At 43.7% G+C, this 19,116-nt stretch overlaps 2 protein-coding genes across 2 annotated transcripts; both read left to right on the plus strand.

Moving 5' to 3' along the window:
• Positions 1–4,946: 4,946 nt before the first annotated feature.
• LOC136497261 (uncharacterized membrane protein At3g27390-like) lies at positions 4,947–10,029 on the plus strand. Its single transcript, XM_066493059.1, has 10 exons — positions 4,947–5,934; positions 6,994–7,102; positions 7,195–7,387; positions 7,485–7,621; positions 7,927–8,215; positions 8,376–8,482; positions 8,560–8,716; positions 8,941–9,139; positions 9,223–9,463; positions 9,557–10,029. The coding sequence occupies exons 1-10, from the start codon at positions 5,841–5,843 to the stop codon at positions 9,810–9,812; spliced, it is 1,782 nt and encodes a 593-aa protein (XP_066349156.1). The 5' UTR covers positions 4,947–5,840; the 3' UTR covers positions 9,813–10,029.
• Positions 10,030–13,042: 3,013 nt separating this feature from the next.
• On the plus strand, positions 13,043–18,112 carry LOC136497354 (uncharacterized membrane protein At3g27390-like). Its single transcript, XM_066493150.1, has 10 exons — positions 13,043–14,017; positions 15,077–15,185; positions 15,278–15,470; positions 15,568–15,704; positions 16,010–16,298; positions 16,459–16,565; positions 16,643–16,799; positions 17,024–17,222; positions 17,306–17,546; positions 17,640–18,112. The coding sequence occupies exons 1-10, from the start codon at positions 13,924–13,926 to the stop codon at positions 17,893–17,895; spliced, it is 1,782 nt and encodes a 593-aa protein (XP_066349247.1). The 5' UTR covers positions 13,043–13,923; the 3' UTR covers positions 17,896–18,112.
• The last annotated feature ends 1,004 nt before the right edge of the window (positions 18,113–19,116 follow it).

Consider the following 19,116-nt stretch of genomic DNA (forward strand, 5'->3'; position numbering starts at 1 on the left):
GCTAGCCAGTCTGGATGAAGGATTTCTCTGATGAATTCGGCTGCCATCAGTTTTGTGATTTCCTTTTTAATCGCTGCCTTTTTGTCGGGTGAGAATCGTCGTAGCCGTTGCTTTATAGGCTTGGAGCTTTCATTAACATCAATTCTGTGCTCAGCCAACTCTCTTGGGACACCTGGCATGTTGGCCGGCTTCCAAGCGAAGATATCTTTGTTGTCCCGAAGAAAGTTGGTGAGCGCGTGTTTCTATTTTACCGAGAGGTGAGCACTGATAGTGGCCGTCTTGGAGGTATCACCAGTACCCAGGTCGATCTGCTTGACGTCAGCTTCTTTTGGTGGCGTGATGATACTGGGCTTTTTAGCCGGTATTTCTAATTCTTCTTGGCTTATTTCTGCAGCAATTGTGGCTATTTCTTTTCTACTTTGATCATCTTGTGCTCTGGCTGCAATCTGGATTGCTTGAACATCGTAGTCAAAGGCGCGTTTCAAGTCACTTCGAAGGGAAAGTACTCCATTAGGTCCTAGCATCTTGAGCAGCAAGTACGGGTAATGCGGTATCGCCATGAATTTCGCTAGTGCTGGCCGTCTGAGAATCGCGTGGTATGATGACTCAAAGTCTGCCACCTCAAATTTGATGAATTCCGTACGGTAGTTTGAGGGTGTTCCAAAAGTGACTGGTAGAGTAATTTGTCCGAGCGGCATGGCTGCTTTGCCGGGTACTATTCCGTAAAAAGGTGTGCTTGTTGGTGTGATCATCCCGGTGAGTTGTAGTCCCATCTTCCTTAGTGTTTCCGAAAAGATGATGTTGAGTTCGACTCCCCCGTCGATTAATACTTTGGTGACAGTCATACCAGCAATAGTTGGATCTAGCACCAGTGGATAATGTCATGCGTTTCCCACGCTAGTCCATTGGTCTTCTCTGGTAAATTGGATAGGATACTGTGACCAATTGAGATATCTTGGTGTAGCTGGTTCTGCTGTCATGATAGTCCGTAGTGCTAGTTTTTTTTGATGTTTGCTTCTGCAATCTGGAGCCCCTGAGAAGATCACTGCTACCGTTCCCCTGGGTTTTTGGAATCCATTGTCCTCGTGGTTGTCTTCGTCTTTTTTCTGATTGTCCTCTTTAGTGTTCTCCTTACTATCTTTTCTTGCGTATCGATCATTGAAAGTGTAACAATTTCCGATGGTGTGCCTCCCATTAGGGTGCAATGGGCAACGTATGTTTTCAACGTCATCATATCTTTTGGGTTTGGAAAACTTCTTTGATTTGTCGGCCATTGCCACGGTATTGTCTGGTCTACATTTCCTTTCTTGATGTCTGCTATTTCGATGATTTTGCTTATCCGGGTTGTCCTGGTTGCTTCTATCTGGAAACCTCTCTCGTGTTTTTTCTTCTGCAGTAATCATCTTTTCCACTGTTCGCCTGAATTCTTCATTGTTTCTCGGATTTTCTTTGCAAAAATCTTAAAATTGCCACCTAGCCATGATTCCGTGAGAGAAAGCTTCAATTACTTCTCGTTCGGTGATGTCATGCACTTGAGCCCGTAGTTCGCCGAATCGTCGATAGTAATTTCTGAGACTTTTGCCTCCCTTTTGCTTGAGTCCTTTCAGTTCTGCATGAGTGATTGGGTGTGTAATGATTCCTGCAAAGTTTTCACAAAAAGCTCTTTGCAAGTCCTCCCAATTTCTGATAGATCCTGGATTTAACTTGTTGAACCATTGGAGGGGCATAGTTTCTTGTGCCATGGGAAAGAATAAGGTTTTGATATCGTCGTCTCCTCCGGCTAGTTCAATTGATTGTGAATATATTCTGAGCCATTGCCTTGATTCGGTTTTGCCATCATACTTGGAGTTAGATGGTTTGAATTTGTGAGGTAATCGTACTGATGCCAACCTATTCGCGAAACAGGGGAATCTATCGTGCGTTCCGGCTTCTTTGAATTTGGATTCAGCTCCTTCTTCTGGCCAAGTGTTGTTTTGATGGGAATAAGTCTACGAGGCTGTCTGGGTAGGCACTCTACTCCTGGTCTTTCTTGGTTGTTCAAATTGGTGGCCTTGATTATGTTCCTTCCTACTTTCTCCGTTATGGCTTCCACCTGGCCCAAGTCTTTCGAAAGCGGGCTTCCTTTGATTTTGATCTTCTTGCCTGTGGGTTGTTGATCTGGCGGGTAGTCTTGATCGGGCTCTCTCTTCATGCGTTCTTAGGATCGTCGACCGGAGCAAGTCCTGGAGCTGTTCATACTTCTCTCCATGATGTGAAGTTGCCCTGAGTTCTTCTAATGCTTCTCGAATCTTATCGTAAGGCGTATTCACCGTGCGTCTTTCTTCGACTTCTTGTTGTGATTTTCTTTTGTCGTATTCAGCCAAATCTGACTCATATCTGATCCAGGCTTCCCTGCGCTGCCTAGCGCGGTTTTGGCGCCCTTGCTTCAACTTGTTTTTCCTTTCTCTAGCCTGTTTCTGACTCTCGGTTTCTCCATCGTAGCCCTGGGCAAAGGGTGATATGTTGGATTCTGATTCATCTGACGACCTGACATCGGGTGCTTCTAGGGGTTTTAATGGTGACCGAGGACGTCGAACCATAAGTACTTCCCGTGCGTGAGCCGTCCTGTTATTGGTGTTAGTTTTCATAGAGTTGCTGATGATTTCAGTAGACGCCTCGATGTCGTAGATCGAGCCTCCTTGGTAAGGTAGAATAGCTGTTGTTGTTGTGTCGACTAGTTGGGTTCCGCTATCTTCAGGAACGGAACCTGGCCAGTGAATGATACGGTCTTACGATGTTATCGTTAGCACGAGACCCTCCTGGGCTCCTGTCAGTGGTATCCCAAGCATTGGATTGAAAGGCCTTTTGATCTGTCCCTGGTAGGATTTTGTCGTGTTGTCGAGCCCAAATGGAAAAGAACTCGACTTTTTGAAAGAACTCTGAGGGTAATCCGAGTTGTTTTGGGTTGTGCTCTGAAATCCTACCAAAAAAGAACTCGATTTTTTGAAAGCACTCGAATAAGACTTCATCTTTGGACATGGAGCTTGAATTCGAGTCGGATGCGCGTAGCCGTGAAATCTTATTCGAATCGGATATTATGAGCTGTGCGAATCTTTTAGTGAGCTGATCCGTCGTAATTGTCAAAATAGGAAATTCTTCATGATGATCCGGATCTTTGAGGAGATGGCTTTGAAGCCTGCCGTAGTTGTCCGCCTCGCAGATCCATGAGCCGAAGATGAAAGTTGATCCCGTCGGGAAGATCATGTTATCGAGGTCCATCGAGCTCTTGGATGCAAAGTCATCGAAAACCCTACCTGGCGCGCCAGCTGTCGATGTTTTACCACCGATAGCCTGCCACGGGGGTACCCGGGGCAGTATGTTCGGGCTTCGGCGTATGCTGAACTCGATGGTTAACGCAAGAGACAGTCGATTTATTCTGGTTCAGGCCCTCGATCGTGGATCGAGTAATAACCTTACGTTCAATCGGCGTTAGCCTTTGCGTTGGATTGATTGTGATATGTTGTGTTGTACCATTGTCGTCCTCCCATCCAGGAGCCATGCCCTCCTTTATATAGTTAGGAGGCCAGAGTCCTAGTCGGTTTATAATAAGAGTTCCCTAGTAGGATTACTGAATAGTACTACTACTAGGATTACAAGGAAAGAATTCTAGTTAGACTAGATCTTCTTTTTCCTTTACGGGGTATCCTGTGGGTCCCGTATCGACAGTCATCCTGGTCTCTAAACTCGTAAATCGACCGTTTAGGTCCTCAAACTTGTTTATTTGTGTCATCTCGGTCCCTAAACTTGTTCGGCTGTGTCATCCCGGTCCCTAAACTTGCAAATCGACCGTTTAGAGCCTCAAACTTGTTCAGTTGTGTCATTCCGGTCCCTAAACTGGTTTTGAGTCTCATCTGGGTCAAAACATGGTGATCTAAAAACTTTATATCAAAAAATAATTTATAACTTTTTCATATGAACTCGAATGCAGATAAACTTTATATCAAAATTGAAGCCCTCGACGCGATCTACGACTTTGTAGTTGAAAAGTTTTTGAATTAAAACTGTTTAGGGTCCCAAAATATTATTGTATGTTTATAAATTTTGAAAATTGAAATTTAAAATTAAATTTTGGGACACTAAATGACTTCAAACAAAAAAAACGTTTCAACTACAAAGTTATAGATCGTACTGAGAACTATAATTTTTATATAGACTATTGATATAGTCTATATGAAAGTTATAGTTCTCAGTACGATCTATAACTTTATAGTTGAAATTTTTTTTTTGTTTAAAGTCATTTAGTGTCCTAAAATTTGATTTAAAATTTTAATTTTTAAAATCTATAAACATACAATAATATTTTGAGACCCTAAATAGTTTTAATTCAAAAACTTTTCAACTACAAAGTCGTAGATCGCGTCGAGGGCTTTAATTTTGATATAAAGTTTGTCTTCATTCGAGTTCATATGAAAAAATTATGAATTATTTTTTGATATAAAGTTTTTAGATCACCCTGTTTTGACCCAAATGAGACTCAAAATTAAGTTTAGGGACCGGGATGACACAACTGAACAAGTTTGAGAACCTAAACGGGTGATTTGCAAGTTTAGAGACCGGGATGACACAGCCGAATAAGTTTAGGGACCGAGATGGCACAGATGAACAAGTTTGAGGACCTAAACGGTCGATTTGCAAGTTTAGAAACCGAGATAACACAGCGATATAAGTTTAGGGACTGCTGGTGCACTTTACTCATTGTTTCATGTAGGGTCACCCTTTCCTGTTTGGCAACATATCAGATGTAAATAAATTGATCCGTATAAATTTGAAAACTATCCATCGGTATCACTAGACGTTGATCTAATAAATGAGGTGCGAGGTGTGACACACACCACCCAGCCGCTGGTTTAAAAAGCGTCTGATTCGCGTCGCCAGCGCGGCCGTGCCGTGGGTACTCCGGGCCCCCCATCCGCAGCAACCGCCCGCGCAAACGCAAAAAGGGTCAAGTCAAAGGCCCTCGCTCTCCAGCGGGACGAACGGCGTGACGGCATCCTGGCCGATAAACAAAGCAAAGCCAAGCCAAGCAAACCTGCCCAGCGCGCTGCGCAATCGCCGCCCTCCTGCCCTCACCCAACGGCAACGAATCTGCCTGCCTTCCAGCAGCCTCACCCTGACCCGCTCCTCACTTCATCAGTCATCACAGCCCGCCAGGCAGCCAGCATCAGATTCCCTACTAAACCCTCTTGTTGCGGTTTCTATTCTATCCAGTCCAGATAATCACTCGCATTATTTTCCCACTACTCGGAGTCGGAGGCCCGACCGCCGGAGGCCGGAGCCAATCACTTCCATTCACCTTTCCTCCCCACCACCACCGGTGGATGATTTGATGGAGTTGCAGTTTTGCGGACTGCGGTGGCAACTACTCTCTTGCCCACCACCACTACCAGCAGCTTCTCTGCAATTTTTACCCTCAAGAGTCCCCAGAGTCGTCTCCCCCCCAACCTCCTGCCAACGGCACGCCTGTGTGTCACCGGAGGCGGTCCCACTTCCCCTGTTTTCTTGCTGACGCCGCTTGCGGTTCTCCTCCTCACGGTTCCATCTCCGGATCCTTTGAGTTTGGATGGAACTGGAGACACGGTAGAGGAGCGCGCAGTTTCCCTTTCCCCTCCCAACAAGGTATTCCTGGGTTCTGGGTTCTCGCCTGTGAGCTCTCTGCGGAATTGAGAATTCTGACAGGAACCGGCTTGGAGGAAGGAATGATCGAGAGGATTTTGGTTATCTAGAAATCTTTCGGTGGTTATTAAGAATCGTGAGCTTTGGAGGAAAATTCGAGTCTTTGGACGAGCCCGAGGAAGTTGCCAATGGAGCCGCCGACTGGGTTCTGGGCCTCGCTTTTGAGCTTCCTCAAGTTCTTGCCCTACTTCTGCGGCCTCCTCATCCTTGGGTTCATCAAAGGTGACTTGCAGTTCTGTTTCTTCTCTCTGCTGATTTCAATCCACGCATTTAGTTCGTTTGATTGATGGTAAAATGGGAGGGCTCAGGGCTGTCAGCAACCATCGTGCAACCTCTCTGCCTTTAACAGGTTGCCTCTCTTGATTTCCCCTTTTGGGCCTTGTTTAGATTGCAAATTTTTTTCACTCTCTCTCTATCACATCAAATCTCTAGACACATGAGTATTAAATGTAGATAAAAAAATAACTAATTACACAGTTTGATTATGAAGGGCGGGCCTGGTGCAAGCGGTAGAGTCTTACCGCCTGTGACCGGAAGGTCCTGGGTTCGAGTCGCGGTCTCCTCACATTGCACAAGCGAGGGCAAGGCTTGCCACTGACACCCTTCCCCAGACCCCGCACAGAGCGGGAGCTCTCTGCAGTGGGTACACCCTTTTTTTTAATTACACAGTTTGATTATAAATTACGAGACGAATCGTTTAAGCCTAGTTAGGCCATGATTGGACAATAATTGTCAAATACAAACGAAAGTGCTACAGTGTCCAATACTGATTTCTAACCTCAATCTAAACAAGGCCTTGTTCATAAAGGGCTGCTTGATTCAGAATTTCCTCCCTGTTCTTTGAGAAATTAGTTAGGACCATTTAAATAATTGGTGGGCTGTCCTTTTTTCAGTTAGGTTCTTCTTTGACTTGAACTAAACGTTCACAGTGCGGCAGGATAAGTTTAAATAATTGGAAATTCTCAGACCGGGTTTCATTGGAACTAGAACCTGTTGGGGGCTAGTCTCTGAAAATGTCTCTTTACCTGTTGTGTGTAAGAATTATCGTCATGCTTAGGTTTCAGTCCAGTGTCTTTGGCCTCTTGACTGCTTGTTTATGAATGAAAATTCAGTTATTTATTCATGTACTGCGGTCAAAATTGCAAGTATCTGCAACCGAAAAGTTAATGCAATTTTGGAGATGAAATGATGAAACGACATATTACTACAAAAACAATGATGGAATGACACATGGTATATGATACGCAATCCTCATTTCACATTATTTGGTTGATTTGTCAGGTGTTTTGTTGTGCCCTTGGGCATGTCTGATTATGGCAATTGGAATATCTGCACTAATCCTGGGCTTATGGCCTATGCATCTGATTTGGACATACTATTGCATTATCAGGTACATGTCCTGCAGTTCCATTTTTGGCAACTTCACATTAAATTACTAACCGAAAGTGCTCACATTTGGTTTCCTCCATTTTCTTGAGGCAGAACCAAGCTGGTGGGACCTGTAGTAAAGCTTCTGCTTCTTATTGCTGCTACTGCAGTCTTGATCGTATGGTTGATAATTGGCATCCCGGGAAGTGTATTTGCTGGACTAGTATATGGTTTTCTAGCACCCATAATGGCTACATTTGATGCAGTTGGAGAAGGCAAAGAAAAGCCATTTGTCCATTGCTTTGTGGTAAGTTTTTCTTTGTATGAGTTGTTTATGTTTATCTCTGTGGTCGTTTGTTACCATATCTTTTAGAGGTTGCTTAGCTTGCTATTCTGAACTGTAGGATGGAACATGGAGTACTATCACTGGAAGCTGTACAGTAGTCAGGGACGTGAAAGATTTGCTTTTCCACTCCTATTTTTCAATTATGGATGACCTTCGTCTTCAGAAACCTCCTGATGGGGAGCCATATGAGATAAGGTCTTCATCCTGTTCACTGTTCGCTGTATATATCTGTGAACTTTACACCTCAAGACCATAGACTTTTGTTGTTACTTTTTCCTCTTTTCTCCTTTTAGCATTAGGCCTTTAGATTTAATGTGCAAGAACCACTCTTTATGCTTGACTTGAGATAACATTTAAAAAAAAACATGCATTCAGACAGTCATTTTGAATAATATAATCCACTGTTCCAGTGCTTTGCATTGAGATGGCACTTTTCTGATTATTTTTCATCTGAAGAACAATGTAAAATAAACTAACATACATGACTTTCTTTTTCCCAGATTGCTTGATATTCCTGGTACACTGATAGCGGCCGCATTGGGGCTCCTACTTGATGGAATAATGTTCACATTAATTGCCTTCTATAAGTGCCCTGTGATGCTTTTCAAAGGATGGAAACGACTGATCGAGGATATGATTGGGAGAGAAGGGCCTTTCCTGGAGACGGCTTGTGTGCCATTTGCTGGTCTTGCTATTCTTCTTTGGCCATTTGCTGTAGTAGGAGCTGTTCTGGCATCCATACTCTCCAGTGTCCCTTTAGGTGCTTATGGTGCAGTTGTAGCTTATCAGGTATGGTAAAATTCCCCCTTTTTTCAGTGCACTGATGACAAACAATGCATACTTTCATCACATCATTCGTTGAGCAAGCACTGCCACCTTATGATGAAGTATTAGCTCACTTAACCTGTTACTGTTGAAGTCATGAAGCTTGATCCTGTTCATGTCTCAGGAATCCTCCTTTATCATGGGACTTGCCTATGTGTTCTCATCAGTGTCTATATTTGATGAATACACGAACGATGTTCTCGACATGGCACCTGGTTCTTGTTTTCCAAGGTAAATCAATACTGAATGCCTTTGGTTGCTATGGTAAACAATTCAAAATGCCTGGTGTTGACTTTTGAAATCTATAGATTTAAATATCGGAAGGGCAAAGGTGAGTCTTCACACGGAAACAGTGCTCCGTTATCCAGACCAGCCTCATTCAACAGGGAGAAGCAAGAAGGGAAAAGACCTCCATCTCGTGTTACTTCATTTAAGAACAGCATCGATGAGTTCAATCCATTCAAGGTGATTCTTTTCTCCTAAAATAGTCAGGCTGCAATGTCATTGCTTATTGGCACTCCAAACTCTGTAGACCTTCACTTTCTGTACAGTCCAATCGGCAAAGTACATGCTTAGAATAGATTATTCACTATGCAAACAAATCTTCAATAAAAATGTTTTTGTACTGCTAGCAATATGTAAACATATGAAGTCAGGCCACTATGTAACTGAATGATACCGCTATGCAGTTGCTGGACCACCTATTTGCCGAATGCAGGAACCAGGGGGAGGCATTGGTTAACAAAGGGGTGATAACAATGAAAGACATTGAAGAAACGAAGTCTGGAAAAGTTGGCAGCGGTGTTCTTAATGTTGGTCTACCAGCATATGTTATCCTTAATGCACTCCTTCGGTCTGCAAAAGCTGATTCTGTCGGGCTAATTTTAAGTACGTGCACAACAAAATTAGGTGTCATTCCATTTTAACTGTTGTTATGCCTCTAGCTTGACTTGCTTTGGAAAAATATGCAGGTGACGGCTCTGAGATTACATCTGACAATCGACCTAAAAATACCATCTTTGATTGGTTCTTTGACCCGCTTATGGTTATAAAGGAACAAATCAAAGCTGAGAACTTCACTGAAGAAGAGGAAGAATATCTGAAAATGCGAGTGCTGTTGGCTGGTGATCCCAGTCGCCTGAAAGGTTCTCTGCCTCATGTTCCATCCTTGACTGAGCGTAAAATGGCAGATATAGACGCATTTGCTCGCAGGTATCTCCTCCGTCCCCCCCTTCAGCCTTTATTTTGATGGAGGATGCAAACATGGACGTTTACTAATCCATCTTTTCACTCTGCTGCCGCAAGATTGCAAGGAATCACAAAGTCGATATCTAGATATCCTACAGCAAAGCGCCGCTTTGACGACCTTGTGAAGGCGCTCTTGTCAGAGCTCGAGAGGACGATGGGTGGCAGCCAGTCTGCCAATGGATCCCATTCCCAGGCGCAGAGGCTGCGAAACTCGGTAGCCCGGATGCTCAGCCAGAAATCCATGGGCAAGACGGCCAACATCAGGGATGAAGACCCAGAAGCGCAGATGACAAGATTGTCTCGCACCCCGTGATAGTTTGTAGTTTGACGATGCGGTATGGTGTGTCTGGAACGTAGCTTTCACATGCCGTTCCAGCTTTGTACAAATGAGTAGATGCTGCGGCCTGAACTGATTCTAACCATTGTCGTCATCTCGTGTATGATCTGTATATTTTAGGTACTATATGTATCGTGTATGCAATGTTTTTGTTTGAAAGAGTAAATATGTACTCACATGGAGTCATTGAATGCATCTCAAAAGAAGTAAAAAAAACAAGAGAGAATTCCTTATTTGACAATAGGAAAATGAGTCGTTCCTTTTTTGGCCCTGAAATTTTCTTCGTTCCCTATTTGACACTGACTTCAACTTTCGTTCCTAATTTGACACTGCCGTCAAATCTGTTAGCTAACGGTGTTAACTGACCGTTAAAAAGACGTTTTTGCCCCTAGAAAAAAAACGGCGAAGCAAATTTGAGAGAAAAAAAAACCTGCGCCCGCCTCTGATGCATGTGCCCAGCTAAAAAAAAAAAGGCGCAGGTTTTTTTTTCCTCTCAAATTTGCTTCGCCGCTTTTTTTTTCTAGGGGCAAAAACGTCTTTTTAACGGCCAGTTAACACCGTTAGCTAACGGATTTGACGGCAGTGTCAAATTAGGAACGAAAGTTGAAGTCAGTGTCAATTAGGAACGAAAGTTGAAGTCAGTGTCAAATAGGGAACGAAGAAAATTTCAGGGCCAAAAAAGGAACGACTCATTTTCCCAGTGTCAAATAAGAAATTCTCTCAAAAAAACAAACTGAAAATACGCAATCCACAACAGCTAACGCCGGCGGTAGAGGGCGGAGCACCGGCGAGATTTTGGCCTTGTTTAGATCACCTCCAAATTCCAAGTTTTTTCACTCTCTCTCCATCACATCAATTTTTAGCCGCTTGCATGGAGCATTAAATGTAGGTAAAAAAATAACTAATTGCACAGTTTAGTTCGAAATCACGAGATGAATCTTTTGAGCTTAGTTGGTCCACGATCAGACAATATTTATCAAATAAGACGAAAGTGCTACTATTCATCGGTTTGAAATTTTTTACAATCTAAACCTGGCCTTTGTATATGTGGGGGAGAGGAATAGTGGAGAAGGCCAGGAGGGGATGCCCAGAAGGGTAGAACTCGCTGCAGCCCTGGGACCGTGGGAGGCTGCAAGTCCCGTTCAGACGAATTATTTGTCACACAAGATCTGATCAGTCAGGACTCCGCAGGATTTTGAACTTAGGCCTTATTTAGATGCCATCCAAATTCCAAGTTTTTTCACTCTCTCTCCATCACAGTCAATTTTTAGCCGCTTGCATGGAATATTAAATGTAGGTAAAAAAAAGTAGCTAATTACACAGTTTAGTTGGAAATCACGAGATGAATCTTTTGAGCCTAGTTGGATCCACGATTAGACAATATTTGTCAAATAAGACGAAAGTAGTACTATTCATCAGGTTCACTTTTTTTGCAAAGTGAACAAGGCCTTATTGCGGGAACATTACTACCATAAATTGAAAGGACCCATGGCTCTTGAATGAGAAACTAAGCATGCGTATTGTTCTTTACATATATAGCTAGGAAGCTGTATCATGAACATCATCGATTCATCCTCAGGCAGAACACAGTTTAAGCTCAATTAAAATTAGGAACTGCGTGTGGTGTATGGCCATAACCGACAACAATGCCATCAACATCACGCAGTTGGGCATATGGTGTAGACAACTTATTATGGGAGGTTCGGCTACAACTCTTGTAAAGCCCATCAGCTTTGGGGCTCGCCTGAAACCTGCACCGTATCAGGTGGTCAGGTGGATAATCGCAAAAGGTTGAAGCAGGGTCAGTGCTTCTCTTCATTATTACCATGTTCAGCCCCAAAGGCCATCCGTGGGCTGGCTATCAGGCACAATGGTGTCATCATCTAACAGCTCCGCCTGCTTCTTTCTTGCCTTCTGATAGCTACGGGAACCACGGAGGATGGAGCCAATATCCAGGCCACCTTTGAGACTCTTCTGAGATCTGAACAAGTGGGAGGAAAGCGACTCAGGTGTCAGTAAGCTTCAGCTGACGAGAAGGAAACAATCATGACTGTTACTAACTCAGTTCCAAAATAAGGGATTCTGTAAGGGATTCTGAACCTGGACAACAGGGGTAAGTAGTAGACATACAGTTTTATCAAACAAGTCACTGTATGGTTGTTGCAACCAGCTAAGGTTATTCTACAGGCAGCTACTCTACAGCACTTCGCTGTATTTGGTGAAACACCGTTATCCTCTACCCACAAGTGTATATTAGGTCAGTATCAGAACACCTTTTCCCCTCGACACAGTATGTATTAGGTTTAGGTTACTATAATGCCTACCATGCAACATTTATACTTGCTCATCCACATCGTCGCAAGCTGATGCAAGAAAATAGGCATTTCTCTAATAACTATTTTCTCAGTTTGCAGGTCAGAGAACTTACAGTGATACGGTGCCATCATCAGGAACCTCGCTTTCATAGGCTGCAGATGAAATACCTGCCAAAGGCAAATTGGTTAGACACATGGGGACCAGGATATCTGATGCCACGTCTAAAATAATCCATAAGCAGTTTAGATGAATAATGAACCTGTAAAACATGCTCTGAAGAGAGTAAATTGCTACAAACATTCATGTCCTAAGTTAACTAGAACTGATGAACCTTTTACCAATTAGAGTACGTCAGCACCAGCGATATTAATGCAATATTCCAGAATGGCAAATCTAGCATTTCAATGGTAAATCTAGCATTTTCAAGCATGGCATTGATAGAGGAGAAGAAAAAGGAACTTATCGGTGCAGGAACTTCCAATGAACATGTGAATATCCCTACTAGATGTGGGCTGATCTGCGTTCTAAAGGAGGCAGCAATTTTTCACCAATTTTGACTGTAGGAAGGTATCCACCCCCAAGAAGTGATGTTAAAAATCCCAAGGAATGAATTAATGCATGACCAAGTGCAAATGCGATCCTATTCCATGTGATACTATCTCATTAAGGTTCCCACCTGAGTCAGCAGATGTAGATGAACTATCAGGTGATCCTTCCATGACAGTCTTGGTGTCCAATTCATCACCAGAACCTTCACTGATACAGTCATTGAATATTGCACCAGAGCCTACTTTCCTACTCGCTCCCAGCCGCTGGTTTAAAAAGCGTCTGATTCGCGTCGCCAGCGCGGCCGTGCCGTGGGTACTCCGGGCCCCCCATCCGCAGCAACCGCCCGCGCAAACGCAAAAAGGGTCAAGTCAAAGGCCCTCGCTCTCCAGCGGGACGAACGGCGTGACGGCATCCTGGCCGATAAACAAAGCAAAGCCAAGCCAAGCAAACCTGCCCAGCGCGCTGCGCAATCGCCGCCCTCCTGCCCTCACCCAACGGCAACGAATCTGCCTGCCTTCCAGCAGCCTCACCCTGACCCGCTCCTCACTTCATCAGTCATCACAGCCCGCCAGGCAGCCAGCATCAGATTCCCTACTAAACCCTCTTGTTGCGGTTTCTATTCTATCCAGTCCAGATAATCACTCGCATTATTTTCCCACTACTCGGAGTCGGAGGCCCGACCGCCGGAGGCCGGAGCCAATCACTTCCATTCACCTTTCCTCCCCACCACCACCGGTGGATGATTTGATGGAGTTGCAGTTTTGCGGACTGCGGTGGCAACTACTCTCTTGCCCACCACCACTACCAGCAGCTTCTCTGCAATTTTTACCCTCAAGAGTCCCCAGAGTCGTCTCCCCCCCAACCTCCTGCCAACGGCACGCCTGTGTGTCACCGGAGGCGGTCCCACTTCCCCTGTTTTCTTGCTGACGCCGCTTGCGGTTCTCCTCCTCACGGTTCCATCTCCGGATCCTTTGAGTTTGGATGGAACTGGAGACACGGTAGAGGAGCGCGCAGTTTCCCTTTCCCCTCCCAACAAGGTATTCCTGGGTTCTGGGTTCTCGCCTGTGAGCTCTCTGCGGAATTGAGAATTCTGACAGGAACCGGCTTGGAGGAAGGAATGATCGAGAGGATTTTGGTTATCTAGAAATCTTTCGGTGGTTATTAAGAATCGTGAGCTTTGGAGGAAAATTCGAGTCTTTGGACGAGCCCGAGGAAGTTGCCAATGGAGCCGCCGACTGGGTTCTGGGCCTCGCTTTTGAGCTTCCTCAAGTTCTTGCCCTACTTCTGCGGCCTCCTCATCCTTGGGTTCATCAAAGGTGACTTGCAGTTCTGTTTCTTCTCTCTGCTGATTTCAATCCACGCATTTAGTTCGTTTGATTGATGGTAAAATGGGAGGGCTCAGGGCTGTCAGCAACCATCGTGCAACCTCTCTGCCTTTAACAGGTTGCCTCTCTTGATTTCCCCTTTTGGGCCTTGTTTAGATTGCAAATTTTTTTCACTCTCTCTCTATCACATCAAATCTCTAGACACATGAGTATTAAATGTAGATAAAAAAATAACTAATTACACAGTTTGATTATGAAGGGCGGGCCTGGTGCAAGCGGTAGAGTCTTACCGCCTGTGACCGGAAGGTCCTGGGTTCGAGTCGCGGTCTCCTCACATTGCACAAGCGAGGGCAAGGCTTGCCACTGACACCCTTCCCCAGACCCCGCACAGAGCGGGAGCTCTCTGCAGTGGGTACACCCTTTTTTTTAATTACACAGTTTGATTATAAATTACGAGACGAATCGTTTAAGCCTAGTTAGGCCATGATTGGACAATAATTGTCAAATACAAACGAAAGTGCTACAGTGTCCAATACTGATTTCTAACCTCAATCTAAACAAGGCCTTGTTCATAAAGGGCTGCTTGATTCAGAATTTCCTCCCTGTTCTTTGAGAAATTAGTTAGGACCATTTAAATAATTGGTGGGCTGTCCTTTTTTCAGTTAGGTTCTTCTTTGACTTGAACTAAACGTTCACAGTGCGGCAGGATAAGTTTAAATAATTGGAAATTCTCAGACCGGGTTTCATTGGAACTAGAACCTGTTGGGGGCTAGTCTCTGAAAATGTCTCTTTACCTGTTGTGTGTAAGAATTATCGTCATGCTTAGGTTTCAGTCCAGTGTCTTTGGCCTCTTGACTGCTTGTTTATGAATGAAAATTCAGTTATTTATTCATGTACTGCGGTCAAAATTGCAAGTATCTGCAACCGAAAAGTTAATGCAATTTTGGAGATGAAATGATGAAACGACATATTACTACAAAAACAATGATGGAATGACACATGGTATATGATACGCAATCCTCATTTCACATTATTTGGTTGATTTGTCAGGTGTTTTGTTGTGCCCTTGGGCATGTCTGATTATGGCAATTGGAATATCTGCACTAATCCTGGGCTTATGGCCTATGCATCTGATTTGGACATACTATTGCATTATCAGGTACATGTCCTGCAGTTCCATTTTTGGCAACTTCACATTAAATTACTAACCGAAAGTGCTCACATTTGGTTTCCTCCATTTTCTTGAGGCAGAACCAAGCTGGTGGGACCTGTAGTAAAGCTTCTGCTTCTTATTGCTGCTACTGCAGTCTTGATCGTATGGTTGATAATTGGCATCCCGGGAAGTGTATTTGCTGGACTAGTATATGGTTTTCTAGCACCCATAATGGCTACATTTGATGCAGTTGGAGAAGGCAAAGAAAAGCCATTTGTCCATTGCTTTGTGGTAAGTTTTTCTTTGTATGAGTTGTTTATGTTTATCTCTGTGGTCGTTTGTTACCATATCTTTTAGAGGTTGCTTAGCTTGCTATTCTGAACTGTAGGATGGAACATGGAGTACTATCACTGGAAGCTGTACAGTAGTCAGGGACGTGAAAGATTTGCTTTTCCACTCCTATTTTTCAATTATGGATGACCTTCGTCTTCAGAAACCTCCTGATGGGGAGCCATATGAGATAAGGTCTTCATCCTGTTCACTGTTCGCTGTATATATCTGTGAACTTTACACCTCAAGACCATAGACTTTTGTTGTTACTTTTTCCTCTTTTCTCCTTTTAGCATTAGGCCTTTAGATTTAATGTGCAAGAACCACTCTTTATGCTTGACTTGAGATAACATTTAAAAAAAAACATGCATTCAGACAGTCATTTTGAATAATATAATCCACTGTTCCAGTGCTTTGCATTGAGATGGCACTTTTCTGATTATTTTTCATCTGAAGAACAATGTAAAATAAACTAACATACATGACTTTCTTTTTCCCAGATTGCTTGATATTCCTGGTACACTGATAGCGGCCGCATTGGGGCTCCTACTTGATGGAATAATGTTCACATTAATTGCCTTCTATAAGTGCCCTGTGATGCTTTTCAAAGGATGGAAACGACTGATCGAGGATATGATTGGGAGAGAAGGGCCTTTCCTGGAGACGGCTTGTGTGCCATTTGCTGGTCTTGCTATTCTTCTTTGGCCATTTGCTGTAGTAGGAGCTGTTCTGGCATCCATACTCTCCAGTGTCCCTTTAGGTGCTTATGGTGCAGTTGTAGCTTATCAGGTATGGTAAAATTCCCCCTTTTTTCAGTGCACTGATGACAAACAATGCATACTTTCATCACATCATTCGTTGAGCAAGCACTGCCACCTTATGATGAAGTATTAGCTCACTTAACCTGTTACTGTTGAAGTCATGAAGCTTGATCCTGTTCATGTCTCAGGAATCCTCCTTTATCATGGGACTTGCCTATGTGTTCTCATCAGTGTCTATATTTGATGAATACACGAACGATGTTCTCGACATGGCACCTGGTTCTTGTTTTCCAAGGTAAATCAATACTGAATGCCTTTGGTTGCTATGGTAAACAATTCAAAATGCCTGGTGTTGACTTTTGAAATCTATAGATTTAAATATCGGAAGGGCAAAGGTGAGTCTTCACACGGAAACAGTGCTCCGTTATCCAGACCAGCCTCATTCAACAGGGAGAAGCAAGAAGGGAAAAGACCTCCATCTCGTGTTACTTCATTTAAGAACAGCATCGATGAGTTCAATCCATTCAAGGTGATTCTTTTCTCCTAAAATAGTCAGGCTGCAATGTCATTGCTTATTGGCACTCCAAACTCTGTAGACCTTCACTTTCTGTACAGTCCAATCGGCAAAGTACATGCTTAGAATAGATTATTCACTATGCAAACAAATCTTCAATAAAAATGTTTTTGTACTGCTAGCAATATGTAAACATATGAAGTCAGGCCACTATGTAACTGAATGATACCGCTATGCAGTTGCTGGACCACCTATTTGCCGAATGCAGGAACCAGGGGGAGGCATTGGTTAACAAAGGGGTGATAACAATGAAAGACATTGAAGAAACGAAGTCTGGAAAAGTTGGCAGCGGTGTTCTTAATGTTGGTCTACCAGCATATGTTATCCTTAATGCACTCCTTCGGTCTGCAAAAGCTGATTCTGTCGGGCTAATTTTAAGTACGTGCACAACAAAATTAGGTGTCATTCCATTTTAACTGTTGTTATGCCTCTAGCTTGACTTGCTTTGGAAAAATATGCAGGTGACGGCTCTGAGATTACATCTGACAATCGACCTAAAAATACCATCTTTGATTGGTTCTTTGACCCGCTTATGGTTATAAAGGAACAAATCAAAGCTGAGAACTTCACTGAAGAAGAGGAAGAATATCTGAAAATGCGAGTGCTGTTGGCTGGTGATCCCAGTCGCCTGAAAGGTTCTCTGCCTCATGTTCCATCCTTGACTGAGCGTAAAATGGCAGATATAGACGCATTTGCTCGCAGGTATCTCCTCCGTCCCCCCCTTCAGCCTTTATTTTGATGGAGGATGCAAACATGGACGTTTACTAATCCATCTTTTCACTCTGCTGCCGCAAGATTGCAAGGAATCACAAAGTCGATATCTAGATATCCTACAGCAAAGCGCCGCTTTGACGACCTTGTGAAGGCGCTCTTGTCAGAGCTCGAGAGGACGATGGGTGGCAGCCAGTCTGCCAATGGATCCCATTCCCAGGCGCAGAGGCTGCGAAACTCGGTAGCCCGGATGCTCAGCCAGAAATCCATGGGCAAGACGGCCAACATCAGGGATGAAGACCCAGAAGCGCAGATGACAAGATTGTCTCGCACCCCGTGATAGTTTGTAGTTTGACGATGCGGTATGGTGTGTCTGGAACGTAGCTTTCACATGCCGTTCCAGCTTTGTACAAATGAGTAGATGCTGCGGCCTGAACTGATTCTAACCATTGTCGTCATCTCGTGTATGATCTGTATATTTTAGGTACTATATGTATCGTGTATGCAATGTTTTTGTTTGAAAGAGTAAATATGTACTCACATGGAGTCATTGAATGCATCTCAAAAGAAGTAAAAAAAACAAGAGAGAATTCCTTATTTGACAATAGGAAAATGAGTCGTTCCTTTTTTGGCCCTGAAATTTTCTTCGTTCCCTATTTGACACTGACTTCAACTTTCGTTCCTAATTTGACACTGCCGTCAAATCTGTTAGCTAACGGTGTTAACTGACCGTTAAAAAGACGTTTTTGCCCCTAGAAAAAAAACGGCGAAGCAAATTTGAGAGAAAAAAAAACCTGCGCCCGCCTCTGATGCATGTGCCCAGCTAAAAAAAAAAAGGCGCAGGTTTTTTTTTCCTCTCAAATTTGCTTCGCCGCTTTTTTTTTCTAGGGGCAAAAACGTCTTTTTAACGGCCAGTTAACACCGTTAGCTAACGGATTTGACGGCAGTGTCAAATTAGGAACGAAAGTTGAAGTCAGTGTCAATTAGGAACGAAAGTTGAAGTCAGTGTCAAATAGGGAACGAAGAAAATTTCAGGGCCAAAAAAGGAACGACTCATTTTCCCAGTGTCAAATAAGAAATTCTCTCAAAAAAACAAACTGAAAATACGCAATCCACAACAGCTAACGCCGGCGGTAGAGGGCGGAGCACCGGCGAGATTTTGGCCTTGTTTAGATCACCTCCAAATTCCAAGTTTTTTCACTCTCTCTCCATCACATCAATTTTTAGCCGCTTGCATGGAGCATTAAATGTAGGTAAAAAAATAACTAATTGCACAGTTTAGTTCGAAATCACGAGATGAATCTTTTGAGCTTAGTTGGTCCACGATCAGACAATATTTATCAAATAAGACGAAAGTGCTACTATTCATCGGTTTGAAATTTTTTACAATCTAAACCTGGCCTTTGTATATGTGGGGGAGAGGAATAGTGGAGAAGGCCAGGAGGGGATGCCCAGAAGGGTAGAACTCGCTGCAGCCCTGGGACCGTGGGAGGCTGCAAGTCCCGTTCAGACGAATTATTTGTCACACAAGATCTGATCAGTCAGGACTCCGCAGGATTTT

The sequence above is a fragment of the Miscanthus floridulus genome, chromosome 12 (assembly GCF_019320115.1).
Source record: "Miscanthus floridulus cultivar M001 chromosome 12, ASM1932011v1, whole genome shotgun sequence".
NCBI lineage: Eukaryota > Viridiplantae > Streptophyta > Magnoliopsida > Poales > Poaceae > Miscanthus > Miscanthus floridulus.

Excerpts from the sequence above, each read along its gene's own strand:
- LOC136497261 (XM_066493059.1), top strand. The coding sequence starts at position 5,841 with ATGGAGCCGCCGACTGGGTTCTGGGCCTCGCTTTTGAGCTTCCTCAAG. Across the intron at positions 7,622-7,926 it reads GGGGAGCCATATGAGATAAG|ATTGCTTGATATTCCTGGTA; the intron begins GTCTTCATCCTG and ends TCTTTTTCCCAG. Across the intron at positions 8,216-8,375 it reads GTGCAGTTGTAGCTTATCAG|GAATCCTCCTTTATCATGGG; the intron begins GTATGGTAAAAT and ends TTCATGTCTCAG.
- LOC136497354 (XM_066493150.1), top strand. The coding sequence starts at position 13,924 with ATGGAGCCGCCGACTGGGTTCTGGGCCTCGCTTTTGAGCTTCCTCAAG. Across the intron at positions 16,800-17,023 it reads ATGAGTTCAATCCATTCAAG|TTGCTGGACCACCTATTTGC; the intron begins GTGATTCTTTTC and ends ACCGCTATGCAG. Across the intron at positions 17,223-17,305 it reads TTCTGTCGGGCTAATTTTAA|GTGACGGCTCTGAGATTACA; the intron begins GTACGTGCACAA and ends AAAAATATGCAG.